This window comes from Pseudophryne corroboree, chromosome 5 (assembly GCF_028390025.1).
Source record: "Pseudophryne corroboree isolate aPseCor3 chromosome 5, aPseCor3.hap2, whole genome shotgun sequence".
Lineage (NCBI taxonomy): Eukaryota > Metazoa > Chordata > Amphibia > Anura > Myobatrachidae > Pseudophryne > Pseudophryne corroboree.
Window position 1 is genome coordinate 838,691,349 of NC_086448.1, and position 12,733 is coordinate 838,704,081.

The following is a 12,733-nucleotide window of genomic DNA, read 5'->3' on the forward strand; positions in this document are numbered from 1 at the left end:
CCACACCCACACCCACACCCACACCCACACCCACACACACACACACACACACACCTGATCACAAGACAGAGAGCAGAATTGAGCAGCTTTGCCCTGTATAGGGGGTTGTACTCGGTGGCTGGTGGTGGGAATTCCTCCCTGGTACACACAAGAGTATTATACAAGTCACAGCTTTTATTAGCTCAGTCTGTAAACATGAAACATTCTGTAGAAGCCCCTCAAGGTGAAGACCACCTCCAGCAGGGCGACCACATCCTGAATTGGTTTCCTTCACCCAGGGGGTAAAACGGTCCATAATAATATACTGACATCCTCCTCAGCCCCACGGAAGAGCAGACAATGAGATCACAGGGCGCATAATGGTTTAACAGCCGTTCATGCTGCACGTCGCACAGGCCAACCTGCGGGACACTACACCCGACACCATCCTGATACACCGTTATAGTGTCATAGTGTATCCCCTGCTACAGGGTCCATGTCCTGATGACTGTGTACCTCTCTAGGGACCTGCAGAACATTGCACTATCCCATCATATACCCCCTGACATATACATAGTGATATATCCTGCGGATTATTACATTACTGACCTCTCTAGGGACCTGCAGAACATTGCACTATCCCATCATATACCCCCTGACATATACATAGTGATATATCCTGCGGATTATTACATTACTGACCTCTCTAGGGACCAGCAGAACATTGCACTATCCCATCATATACCCCCTGACATATACATAGTGATATATCCTGCGGATTATTACATTACTGACCTCTCTAGGGACCTGCAGAACATTGCACTATCCCATCATATACCCCCTGAGATATACATAGTGATATATCCTGCAGATTATTACATTACTGACCTCTCTAGGGACCTGCAGAACATTGCTCTGTCCCATCATATACCCCCTGACATATACATAGTGATATATCCTGCAGATTTTTACATTAGTGACCTCTCTACGGATCTGCAGAATATTGCTCTATTCCACCATATACCCCTGACAGATACATGGTGGTATATTTAGCAGTTATCAGGGATCTGTTGCTATTCCCGGCATTAGGTAATTGCATTTTGCCTAGACATACTGATATACATATCCTGCGCAGTGTACAAAGTGACATGATCCCTAATGCAATCATTCTGCACTCCTCTATGGGGATACTACACATGCGCGGGCTGCTGTCCCCGGCTGTATAGCCGCCATTGCTGGGGAGCATTCCATAGAAAACCCCCATAGAAGTGTTATAGAGAGTTGTTACTGAGCGCTCCACGTAGAGAGGTGTTACTGAGCGGGCCATGTAGAGAGGTGTTACTGAGCACTCCATGTAGAGAGGTGCTACTGAGCGCTCCATGTAGAGAGGTGTTACTGAGAGCTCCATGTAGAGAGGTGTTACTGAGCGCACCATGTAGAGAGGTGTTACTGAGCGCACCATGTAAAGAGGTGTTACTGAGCGGGCCATGTAGAGAGGTGTTACTGAGCGCTCAATGTAGAGAGGTGTTACTGAGCGCTCCACGTAGAGAGGTGTTACTGAGCGCTCCATGTAGAGAGGTGTTACTGAGCGCTCCACGTAGAGAGGTGTTACTGAGCGCTCCACGTAGAGAGGTGTTACTGAGCGCTCCATGTAGGGAGGTGTTACTGAGAGCTCCATGTAGAGATACTGAGCGCTCCATGTAGGGAGGTGTTACTGAGAGCTCCATGTAGGGAGGTGTTACTGAGCGTGCCATGTAGAGAGGTGTTACTGAGCGGGCCATGTAGAGAGGTGTTACTGAGCACTCCATGTAGAGAGGTGTTACTGAGCGGGCCATGTAGAGAGGTGTTACTGAGCACTCCATGTAGAGAGGTGTTACTGAGCGGGCCATGTAGAGAGATGTTACTGGGAGCTCCATGTAGAGAGGTTTTACTGAGCGCTCCAGGTAGAGAGGTGTTACTGAGCGCTCCATGTAGAGAGGTGTTACTGAGCGCGCCATGTAGAGAGGTGTTACTGAGCGGGCCATGTAGAGAGGTGTTACTGAGCGGGCCATGTAGAGAGGTGTTACTGGGAGCTCCATGTAGAGAGGTGTTACTGAGCGCTCCATGTAGAGAGGTGTTACTGAGCGCTCCATGTAGAGAGGTGTTACTGAGCGCTCCATGTAGAGAGGCGTTACTGAGCGCTCCATGTAGAGAGGTGTTACTGTGCGCTCCAGGTAGAGAGGTGTTACTGAGCGGGCCATGTAGAGAGGTGTTACTGAGCGCTCCATGTAGAGAGGTGTTACTGAGCGCTCCATGTAGAGAGGTGTTACTGAGCGGGCCATGTAGAGAGGTGTTACTGAGCGCTCCATGTAGAGAGGTGTTACTGAGCGCGCCATGTAGAGAGGTGTTACTGAGCGCGCCAGGTAGACAGGTGTTACTGAGCGCTCCATGTAGAGAGGTGTTACTGAGAGCACCATGTAGAGAGGTGTTACTGAGCGCGCCAGGTAGAGAGGTGTTACTGAGCGCTTCATGTAGAGAGGTGTTACTGAGCGCTCCATGTAGAGAGGTGTTACTGAGCGCTTCATGTAGAGAGGTGTTACTGAGAGCTCCATGTAGAGAGGTGTTACTGAGCGCTCCATGTAGAGAGGTGTTACTGAGCGGGCCATGTAGAGAGGTGTTACTGAGCGCTTCATGTAGAGAGGTGTTACTGAGAGCTCCATGTAGAGAGGTGTTACTGAGCACTCCATGTAGAGAGGTGTTACTGAGCGCTCCATGTAGAGAGGCTTTACTGAGCGCACCATTTAGAGAGGTGTTACTGAGCGCTCCATGTAGAGAGGTGTTACTGAGCGCTCCATGTAGAGAGGTGTTACTGAGCGCTCCATGTAGAGAGGTGTTACTGAGCGCTCCATGTAGAGAGGTGTTACTGAGCGCGCCATGTAGAGAGGTGTTACTGAGCGGGCCATGTAGAGAGGTGTTACTGAGCGCTCCATGTAGAGAGGTGTTACTGAGAGCTCCATGTAGAGAGGTGTTACTGAGAGCTCCATGTAGAGATGTGTTACTGAGAGCTCCATGTAGAGAGGTGTTACTGAGCGCTCCATGTAGATAGGTGTTACTGGGAGTTCCATGTAGAGAGGTGTTACTGAGCGCTCCAAGTAGAGAGGTGTTACTGAGCGCTCCAAGTAGAGAGGTGTTACTGAGCGCTCCATGTAGATAGGTGTTACTGAGCGCTCCATGTAGAGAGGTGTTACTGGGAGCTCTATTTAGAAAGGTGTTACTGAGCGCTCCAGGTAGAGAGGTGTTACTGAGCGCTCCATGTAGAGAGGCGTTACTGAGCGGGCCATGTAGAGAGGTGTTACTGAGCACTCCATGTAGAGAGGCGTTACTGAGCGGGCCATGTAGAGAGGTGTTACTGAGCGCTCCATGTAGAGAGGTGTTACTGAGCGCTCCATGTAGAGAGGTGTTACTGAGCGCTCCATGTAGAGAGGTGTTACTGAGCGCTCCATGTAGAGAGGTGTTACTGAGAGCTCCATGTAGAGAGGTGTTACTGAGCGCTCCATGTAGAGAGGTGTTACTGAGCGGGCCATGTAGAGAGGTGTTACTGAGCGGGCCATGTAGAGAGGTGTTACTGAGCGGGCCATGTAGAGAGGTGTTACTGAGCGGGCCATGTAGAGAGGTGTTACTGAGCGGGCCATGTAGAGAGGTGTTACTGAGTGCGCCAGGTAGAGAGGTGTTACTGAGCGCTCCATGTAGAGAGGTGTTACTGAGCGCTCCAGGTAGAGAGGTGTTACTGAGCTCTCCATGTAGAGAGGTGTTACTGAGCGCTCCATATAGAGAGGTGTTACTGAGCGCTTCATGTAGAGAGGTGTTACGGAGCGCTCCATGTAGAGAGGTGTTACTGAGCGCGCCATGTAGAGAGGTGTTACTGAGCGGGCCATGTAGAGAGGTTTTACTGAGCGCTCCATGTAGAGAGGTGTTACTGAGCGCTCCATGTAGAGAGGTGTTACTGAGCGCTCCATATAGAGAGGTGTTACTGAGCGGGCCATATAGAGAGGTGTTACTGAGCGGGCCATATAGAGAGGTGTTACTGAGCGGGCCATATAGACATGTAGGTGCAAAGTCTTTGCACAAGAGCTTGCAATTAGTTTCCTAGTAGAGAGGCCCTGACCTTGTCCCCAAAGAATCTGTGTGGTGCAGTGACAATGGGGTGACACTGGAGGTAGATGGGTGTCCCAGCAGCAGCAGCAGAGGGGGTAACAGAGCAGTGTGCTGGGGAGTGTTGCAGCCATTGTCTCCTGGTGTCTCCCCTCCCACAGCCCGGCCCCCTCCCCCCGCACATTCCCTCTTTCATCTACATTTTAAAGGCTGAGCCGTGAGAAGGATCGTCCGTCATACAGAGCGTTACCCCGGGGTCCCTGCCTGCCCCCTCCCCGGAGCCTGATCCATACACCGGTACCCTGCCTGCCCCCTCCCCGGAGCCTTATCCATACACCGGTACCCTGCCAGCCCCCTCCCCGGAGCCTTATACCGGGGTCCCTGCCTGCCCCCTCCCCGGAGCCTGATCCATACACCGGTACCCTGCCTGCCCCCTCCCCGGAGCCTTATCCATACACCGGTACCCTGCCAGCCCCCTCCCCGGAGCCTTATACCGGGGTCCCTGCCTGCCCCCTCCCCGGAGCCTGATCCATACACCGGTACCCTGCCTGCCCCCTCCCCGGAGCCTTATCCATACACCGGTACCCTGCCAGCCCCCTCCCCGGAGCCTTATACCGGGGTCCCTGCCTGCCCCCTCCCCGGAGCCTGATCCATACACCGGTACCCTGCCTGCCCCCTCCCCGGAGCCTGATCCATACACCGGTACCCTGCCTGCCCCCTCCCCGGAGCTTTATACCGGGGTCCCTGCCTGCCCCCTCTCCGGAGCCTTATACCGGGGTCCCTGCCTGCCCCCTCCCCGGAGCCTTATACCGGGGTCCCTGCCTGCCCCCTCCCCGGAGCCTTATACCGGGGTCCCTGCCTGCCCCCTCCCCGGAGCCTTATACCGGGGTCCCTGCCTGCCCCCTCCCCGGAGCCTTATACCGGGGTCCCTGCCTGCCCCCTCCCCGGAGCTTTATACCGGGGTCCCTGCCTGCCCCCTCCCCGGAGCCTGATCCATACACCGGTACCCTGCCTGCCCCCTCCCCGGAGCCTTATACCGGGGTCCCTGCCTGCCCCCTCCCCGGAGCCTGATCCATACACCGGTACCCTGCCTGCCCCCTCCCCGGAGCCTGATCCATACACCGGTACCCTGCCTGCCCCCCTCCCCGGAGCTTTATACCGGGGTCCCTGCCTGCCCCCTCTCCGGAGCCTTATACCGGGGTCCCTGCCTGCCCCCTCCCCGGAGCCTTATACCGGGGTCCCTGCCTGCCCCCTCCCCGGAGCCTTATACCGGGGTCCCTGCCTGCCCCCTCCCCGGAGCTTTATACCGGGGTCCCTGCCTGCCCCCTCCCCGGAGCCTGATCCATACACCGGTACCCTGCCTGCCCCCTCCCCGGAGCCTTATCCATACACCGGTACCCTGCCAGCCTCCTCCCCGGAGCCTGATCCATACACCGGGGTCCCTGCCTGCCCCCTCCCCGGAGCCTTATACCGGGGTCCCTGCCTGCCCCCTCCCCGGAGCCTTATACCGGGGTCCCTGCCTGCCCCCTCCCCGTAGCCTTATACCGGGGTCCCTGCCTGCCCCCTCCCCGGAGCCTTATACCGGGGTCCCTGCCTGCCCCCTCCCCGGAGCCTTATACCGGGGTCCCTGCCTGCCCCCTCCCCGGAGCCTTATACCGGGGTCCTGCGCTGCCCCCTCCCCGGAGTCTGATCCATACACCGGGGTCCCTGCGCTGTCACTTGGCCGGAGACTAAACTCCATCCTTGGATCCCCTGTGCCAGGATTACCGCTTGGAGCTATGCGGAGGGGCTGAGCCCGGTACACCCGGAGTGTGGCCCCCGCTGAGCCGCAGGATGAGCCCCCCCCGGACGCTGCTGCTGCTGGCTCTATGGCTGCTGCTGCACCAGGTGAGTGACTGTTACATTGTATCCGTGTCACTGCTGCTCACTGGGGGACTACAGGTCCCATCATGCCCTCACTACTGACCTGACACTGAAAGGGGGGGGGGGGGGGGTAGGTGTACAAGAGGACTACAGGTCCCATCATGCCCTCACTACTGACCTGACTCTGATGGAAGGGGTGGTATCTGGACTCCAGGTCGGCACCACTTAGGCTGACATGGACAAAAGGTCGACATGAGTTTTTTTTTCACCTTTTTTTTTTTTTTACTTTTAATTTTTTGGACTTTTTCATACTTTACGATCCACGTGGACTACAATTGGGAACGGTAACCTGTGGCGAGCGCAGTGGTAGCGGAGCGAGGCACCGTGCCCGAAGCATGGCGAGCGAACACGGCGCACTAACTGGGGTTCCCGGTCACACTACGGAGAAAACGACACCAAAAAAGCATAAAAAACTCATGTCGACCTAAGTGGTGTCGACCCTGAGTCCCAGACCCCAAGGGGTATAGGCAAGACAGGAGGACTACAGGTCCCATCATTCCCTCATTATTGACTTGACTGATGGAGGGCAATAGGTGTACAGGAGGACTACAAGTCCCATCATACCCTCATTACTGACCTGACACTGAAAGACGGGGAATATGTCTGACAGGTCATGGGTTTGATTCTGTGTGGAGTTTGTATGTTCTCCCCGTACTCGCGTAGGTTTCCGCCAGGTACTCCGGTTTCCTCCCACAATTGATGGAGGGGGATAGGTGTGACAGGAAGGAGGGGGGGACTACAAGTCCCATCATGCCCTCGTTACCGACCTGACTGATGGGGGATAGGTGTACAGGGGGGCTACAGGTCCCATCATGCCCTCGTTACTGCTGATGGAGGGGGATAGGTGTGACAGGCAGGACAGGGGGACCCATATGGCCGATATACAGGGAAAATGCTCTTATAGAACTACAAGTTTCAGCATAAGCCACTGAAGTCTGCCCAACGTGTGGCCCTCCAGCTATTGTGGGACTACACGTCCCATCATGCCCTGCTACAGTTTTGCTATTAGGAAATGTTAAAATGATGGCATGCTGGGATGTGTAGTCCCACAGCAGCTGGAGGGCCTCGCGTTAAGCACCCCTTTAGAGATCTTCTAAGAGACTGAAATAAGTTGAATGCTATTTATACATGCATGCTGGGGGCCTGTCATACACAGCTGAGGACTATGACAGTAGATTGCTAGCTCTGCAGCCGAGGAGGAATGGCATAGGGTGTGATGTTTCCTATTGAGCTCACGCCTGTACAAAGTTGGAATCCCTGATGGTGGTGGTAAGATGGCGGAGACGAGGGTGATGTCACACCCGGCACTAGTGTAAACTTGTCCAGACTTTTATTAGAACTTCTGAGGAGTCTCCAGGTGGCACTGAGTGATGTCACCCGGGAACCGGATTACTCAGCGCAGCCGCAGGTCATTGCACTGTCCTTAACCCCTTCCTGGCCCTGGTCAGTGATGCGCCTGACGTCCAGCCACTGCCTGGTCTACATCACCAGGACAGGGAGCGGTGTGTGTCGGGGAAATATATCCTGTGTATATATGTGTGTGTGCGTGCGTACGTACGTACGTACGTGGTTATGTGTGTGTATATATAATATATACCCGGTCTCGTGTTATTACTGTGCTGTCCCCACTTATGAAGCGTTGCAGTATAGACCTATATTAATAGATGGGGTTCTAACACTTGTAGACCTCACATTACACAGTGCGCCTGTCCTGGTTCCATAGTCTCCGCCTCCTGCGCTGGCACTGCTGGGGGGAGCTGTACTGGGCTGGGGAATAGGTTGGTGCTATATAAGAGCACCCAGGCTGAGACGCAGGTTGCAGTGACTTGTGGCCCCCGGGGATAAATGCGGTGCTGGAGCGTTTCCCAGCCCTCCATAGACGCACATAGGCGCTCATTCCTGCCTCACCCGAACCGCTGACTCTTCTAATGGCCGGAGACTCGTCATAAAGAGACGCCGATTTCCCTGCAGTCGCCGATGTGTTCTTCCACGGGGGTCTATTTACTAAGCCTTGGATGGAGATGAAGGACCAGCCAATCAGCTCCTGTCATGTCACAGGCTGGTAGCTCTGCCCCGCCCTGTGCGCAGATGCCGCCCTGTGCATTGGTAATAAGAGGAGTGGGGTCACCGTGACCGCCGTGCCTGGATCCTGGCGTGTGACCCAGGGGGTGCGTTTATAGAAGTCGCCGTCGCGTAGATTTACTGTGCACAGGAACAATAGGCGACACGCATGGGCAGACATCTCCTGATGTGTAACTGCTGGTTTCCATACATGTCTACTACACGCGTGTGTCGCCCGGTCAGGTGTTACACCCTAAGCAGCGCCCCACCTGTCTTCATAGCGGATTAATGTCCTCTGTACCCTTTGTTGTCTGGTTTGTGAGGCGGCGCTCGGAGTTATCATGTGACTTATATCATTTACACCTTTCCTCACACGCACACTCTCATGCTGTCAGTGTGACACACACACACACACACACACACACATACGCACACTCTCATGCTGTCAGTGTGACACACACACACACACACATACACACACACACTCATGCTGTCAGTGTGACACACACACACACACACACACACACACACACTCTCATGCTGTCAGTGTGCCACACACACACACACACACACACACACACACACACACACACACACACACACACTCATGCTGTCAGTGTGACACACACACACACTCTTATGCTGTCAGTGTGCCTTCCACATTTACTAAAGCAGCACACTTGCATACAATGTACATACATACATTGAACGGGATGCAGTTCATTTGCCGGCGGTCAGGATACCCAGCCAGAATCCACAGGGGCTATTCCCACTCGTGGAGGTCCACGACACCTATATAGTGGGAATAGAACCTGTGGCTCGCGCAGTGTACATTGGGGGTCATTCCGAGTTGATCGCTAGCTGCATTCGTTCGCTGCGCAGCGATGATGCAAAAAAAGTAACTTCTGCGCATGCGGCGCAATGCACACGTGCAAAGTAATATCACAACAGCCGATGCAGTTTCACACAGGGTCTAGCGATGCATTTCAGTCGCACTGGCTGCCGCAGAGTGATTGACATGAAGTGGGCGTTTCTGGGTGTCAACTGACCGTTTTCAGGGAGTGTTCGGAAAAACGCAGGCGTGGCTGGGCGAACGCAGGGCGTGTTCGTGACGTCAAAACAGGAACTGAACAGTCTGAAGTGATCGCAAGCGCTGAGTAGGTCTGGAGCTACTCTGAAACGACACAAAATTATTTTGTAGCCGCTCTGCGATCCTTTCGTACGCACTTCTGCTAAGCTAAAATACACTCCCAGTGGGCGGCTGCATAGCGTTTGCACGGCTACTAAAAACTGCTAGCGAGCGAACAACTCATAATGACCCCCTAAGTCCTCAGCATGGTAAACCAGCAAGGGGATCCTTTGCGCTCGCCCCGCTGCCAACATTCTGGCGGGCAGGATGCCGCTGTTGGGACACAACAAATATATACATACATATATCACACATACATACAAACACACGTACATACATATAACATGAATGTATATATAGCTCATGAAACGCATACATAAATATTACATGCATACAACACACATAAATATAATCTACACGCACTCATAAATATATACATACACATGTACATAAGATATGAAATAAAATATACATGTAACCTACATATAAGTGTATGAGAGACATAGGCAGGCCTCTCTGGTAGTGGGTACATAGCGGTAGAGTGCTAGCCTGTGGGTCCAGGAGCGATGCATTAGTGGGAGCGTCTGAAGAGGGTCTTTCAGCAGAGAGAAGTCTCTCATTCATCTGCAGGCACATTGCTCAGTCCCCTGGTAACAGGTCTCTCTCAGCCGCTCTCTGTAATTAGGTGGTCAGGCCTTATAAAAACTACATTTACTCTGCTGCTTCCTGGGATGTAATTACCAAATAGCACGGGGTCGTGTATATGTGTATGTCCTGTATATGTGTATACATATTCTATAGATGCTGGGATGTAATTACCACATAGCACGGGGTCGTGTATATGTGTATACATATTATATACATGCTGGGATGTAATTACCACATAGCACGGGGTCGTGTATATGTGTATGTCCTGTATATGTGTATACATATTATATAGATGCTGGGATGTAATTACCACATAGCACGGGGTTATGTATATGTATGTCCTGTATATGTGTATACATATTATATAGATGCTGGGATGTAATTACCACATAGCACGGGGTCGTGTATATGTATATGTCCTGTATATGTGTATACATATTATATAGATGCTGGGATGTAATTAGCACATAGCACGGGGTTATGTATATGTGTATGTCCTGTATATGTGTATACATATTATATACATGCTGGGATGTAATTACCACATAGCACGGGGTCGTGTATATGTGTATGTCCTGTATATGTGTATACATATTATATAGATGCTGGGATGTAATTACCACATAGCACGGGGTCGTGTATATGTGTATGTCCTGTATATGTGTATACATATTATATAGATGCTGGGATGTAATTACCACATAGCACGGGGTCGTGTATATGTGTATGTCCTGTATATGTGTATACATATTATATAGATGCTGGGATGTAATTACCACATAGCACGGGTTTGTGTATAGGTATGTCCTGTATATGTGTATACATATTATATACATGCTGGGATGTAATTACCACATAGCACGGGGTCGTGTATATGTGTATGTCCTGTATATGTCTATACATATTATATAGATGCTGGGATGTAATTACCACATAGCACGGGGTTGTGTATATGTGTATGTCCTGTATATGTGTATACATATTATATACATGCTGGGATGTAATTACCACATAGCACGGGGTCGTGTATATGTGTATGTCCTGTATATGTGTATACATATTATATAGATGCTGGGATGTAATTACCACATAGCACGGGGTCATGTGTATGTCTATGTCCTGTATATGTGTATACTTATTATATAGATGCTGGGATGTAATTACCACATAGCACGGGGTCATGTATATGTATGTCCTGTATATGTGTATACATATTATATAGATGCTGGGATGTAATTGCCACATAGCACGGGGTTATGTACATGTATGTCCTGTATATGTGTATACATATTATATAGATGCTGGGATGTAATTACCACATAGCACGGGGTCGTGTATATGTATATGTCCTGTATATGTGTATACATATTCTATAGATGCTGGGATGTAATTACCACATAGCACGGGGTCGTGTATATGTGTATACATATTATATAGATGCTGGGATGTAATTGCCACATAGCACGGGGTCGTGTATATGTATGTCCTGTATATGTGTATACATATTATATAGATGCTGGGATGTAATTACCACATAGCACGGGGTCGTGTATATGTCTATGTCCTGTATATGTGTATACATATTATATAGATGCTGGGATGTAATTGCCACATAGCACGGGGTCGTGTATATGTGTATGTCCTGTATATGTGTATACATATTATATAGATGCTGGGATGTAATTACCACATAGCACGGGGTTATGTATATGTGTATGTCCTGTATATGTGTATACATATTATATAGATGCTGGGATGTAATTACCACATAGCACGGGGTTATGTATATCCTGTATATGTGTATACATATTATATAGATGCTGGGATGTAATTACCACATAGCACGGGGTTATGTATATGTATGTCCTGTATATGTGTATACATATTATATACATGCTGGGATGTAATCACCACATAGCACGGGGTTATGTGTATATGTATGTCCTGTATATGTGTATACATATTATATAGATGCTGGGATGTAATTACCACATAGCACAGGGTCGTGTATATATATGTATGTTCTGTATATGTGTATACATATTATATACATGCTGGGATGTAATCACCACATAGCACGGGGTTATGTATATGTATGTCCTGTATATGTGTATACATATTATATAGATGCTGGGATGTAATTACCACATAGCACAGGGTCGTGTATATGTATGTTCTGTATATGTGTATACATATTATATACATGCTGGGATGTAATCACCACATAGCACGGGGTTATGTGTATATGTATGTCCTGTATATGTGTATACATATTATATAGATGCTGGGATGTAATCACCACATAGCACGGGGTTATGTGTATATGTATGTCCTGTATATGTGTATACATATTATATAGATGCTGGGATGTAATTACCACATAGCACGGGGTTATGTATATGTGTATGTCCTGTATATGTGTATACATATTATATACATGCTGGGATGTAATTACCACATAGCACGGGGTCGTGTATATGTGTATGTCCTGTATATGTGTATACATCTTATATAGATGCTGGGATGTAATTACCACATAGCACGGGGTTATGTATATGTATGTCCTGTATATGTGTATACATATTATATAGATGCTGGGATGTAATTACCACATAGCACGGGGTCGTGTATATGTATATGTCCTGTATATGTGTATACATATTATATAGATGCTGGGATGTAATTACCACATAGCACGGGGTTATGTATATGTATGTCCTGTATATGTGTATACATATTATATAGATGCTGGGATGTAATTACCACATAGCACGGGGTTATGTATATGTATGTCCTGTATATGTGTATACATATTATATACATGCTGGGATGTAATCACCACATAGCACGGGGTTATGTATA

At 50.0% G+C, this 12,733-nt stretch overlaps 1 protein-coding gene across 2 annotated transcripts in view; it reads left to right on the forward strand.

Annotated features, from left to right (window-relative positions):
- Window positions 1-4,297: 4,297 nt before the first annotated feature.
- LOC134928652 (tumor necrosis factor receptor superfamily member 16-like) overlaps window positions 4,298-12,733 on the forward strand; it is a 29,946-nt gene continuing 21,510 nt past the window's right edge. Inside the window, exon 1 of one of the 2 annotated variants that reach the window (XM_063924605.1) lies at window positions 4,298-5,997. In XM_063924605.1, coding sequence (XP_063780675.1) covers window positions 5,944-5,997 — 54 coding nt within the window. In that variant the 5' untranslated portion in view covers window positions 4,298-5,943. The remainder of the gene's footprint in view (window positions 5,998-12,733) is intronic. The other variant, XM_063924604.1, reaches the window with a different exon arrangement.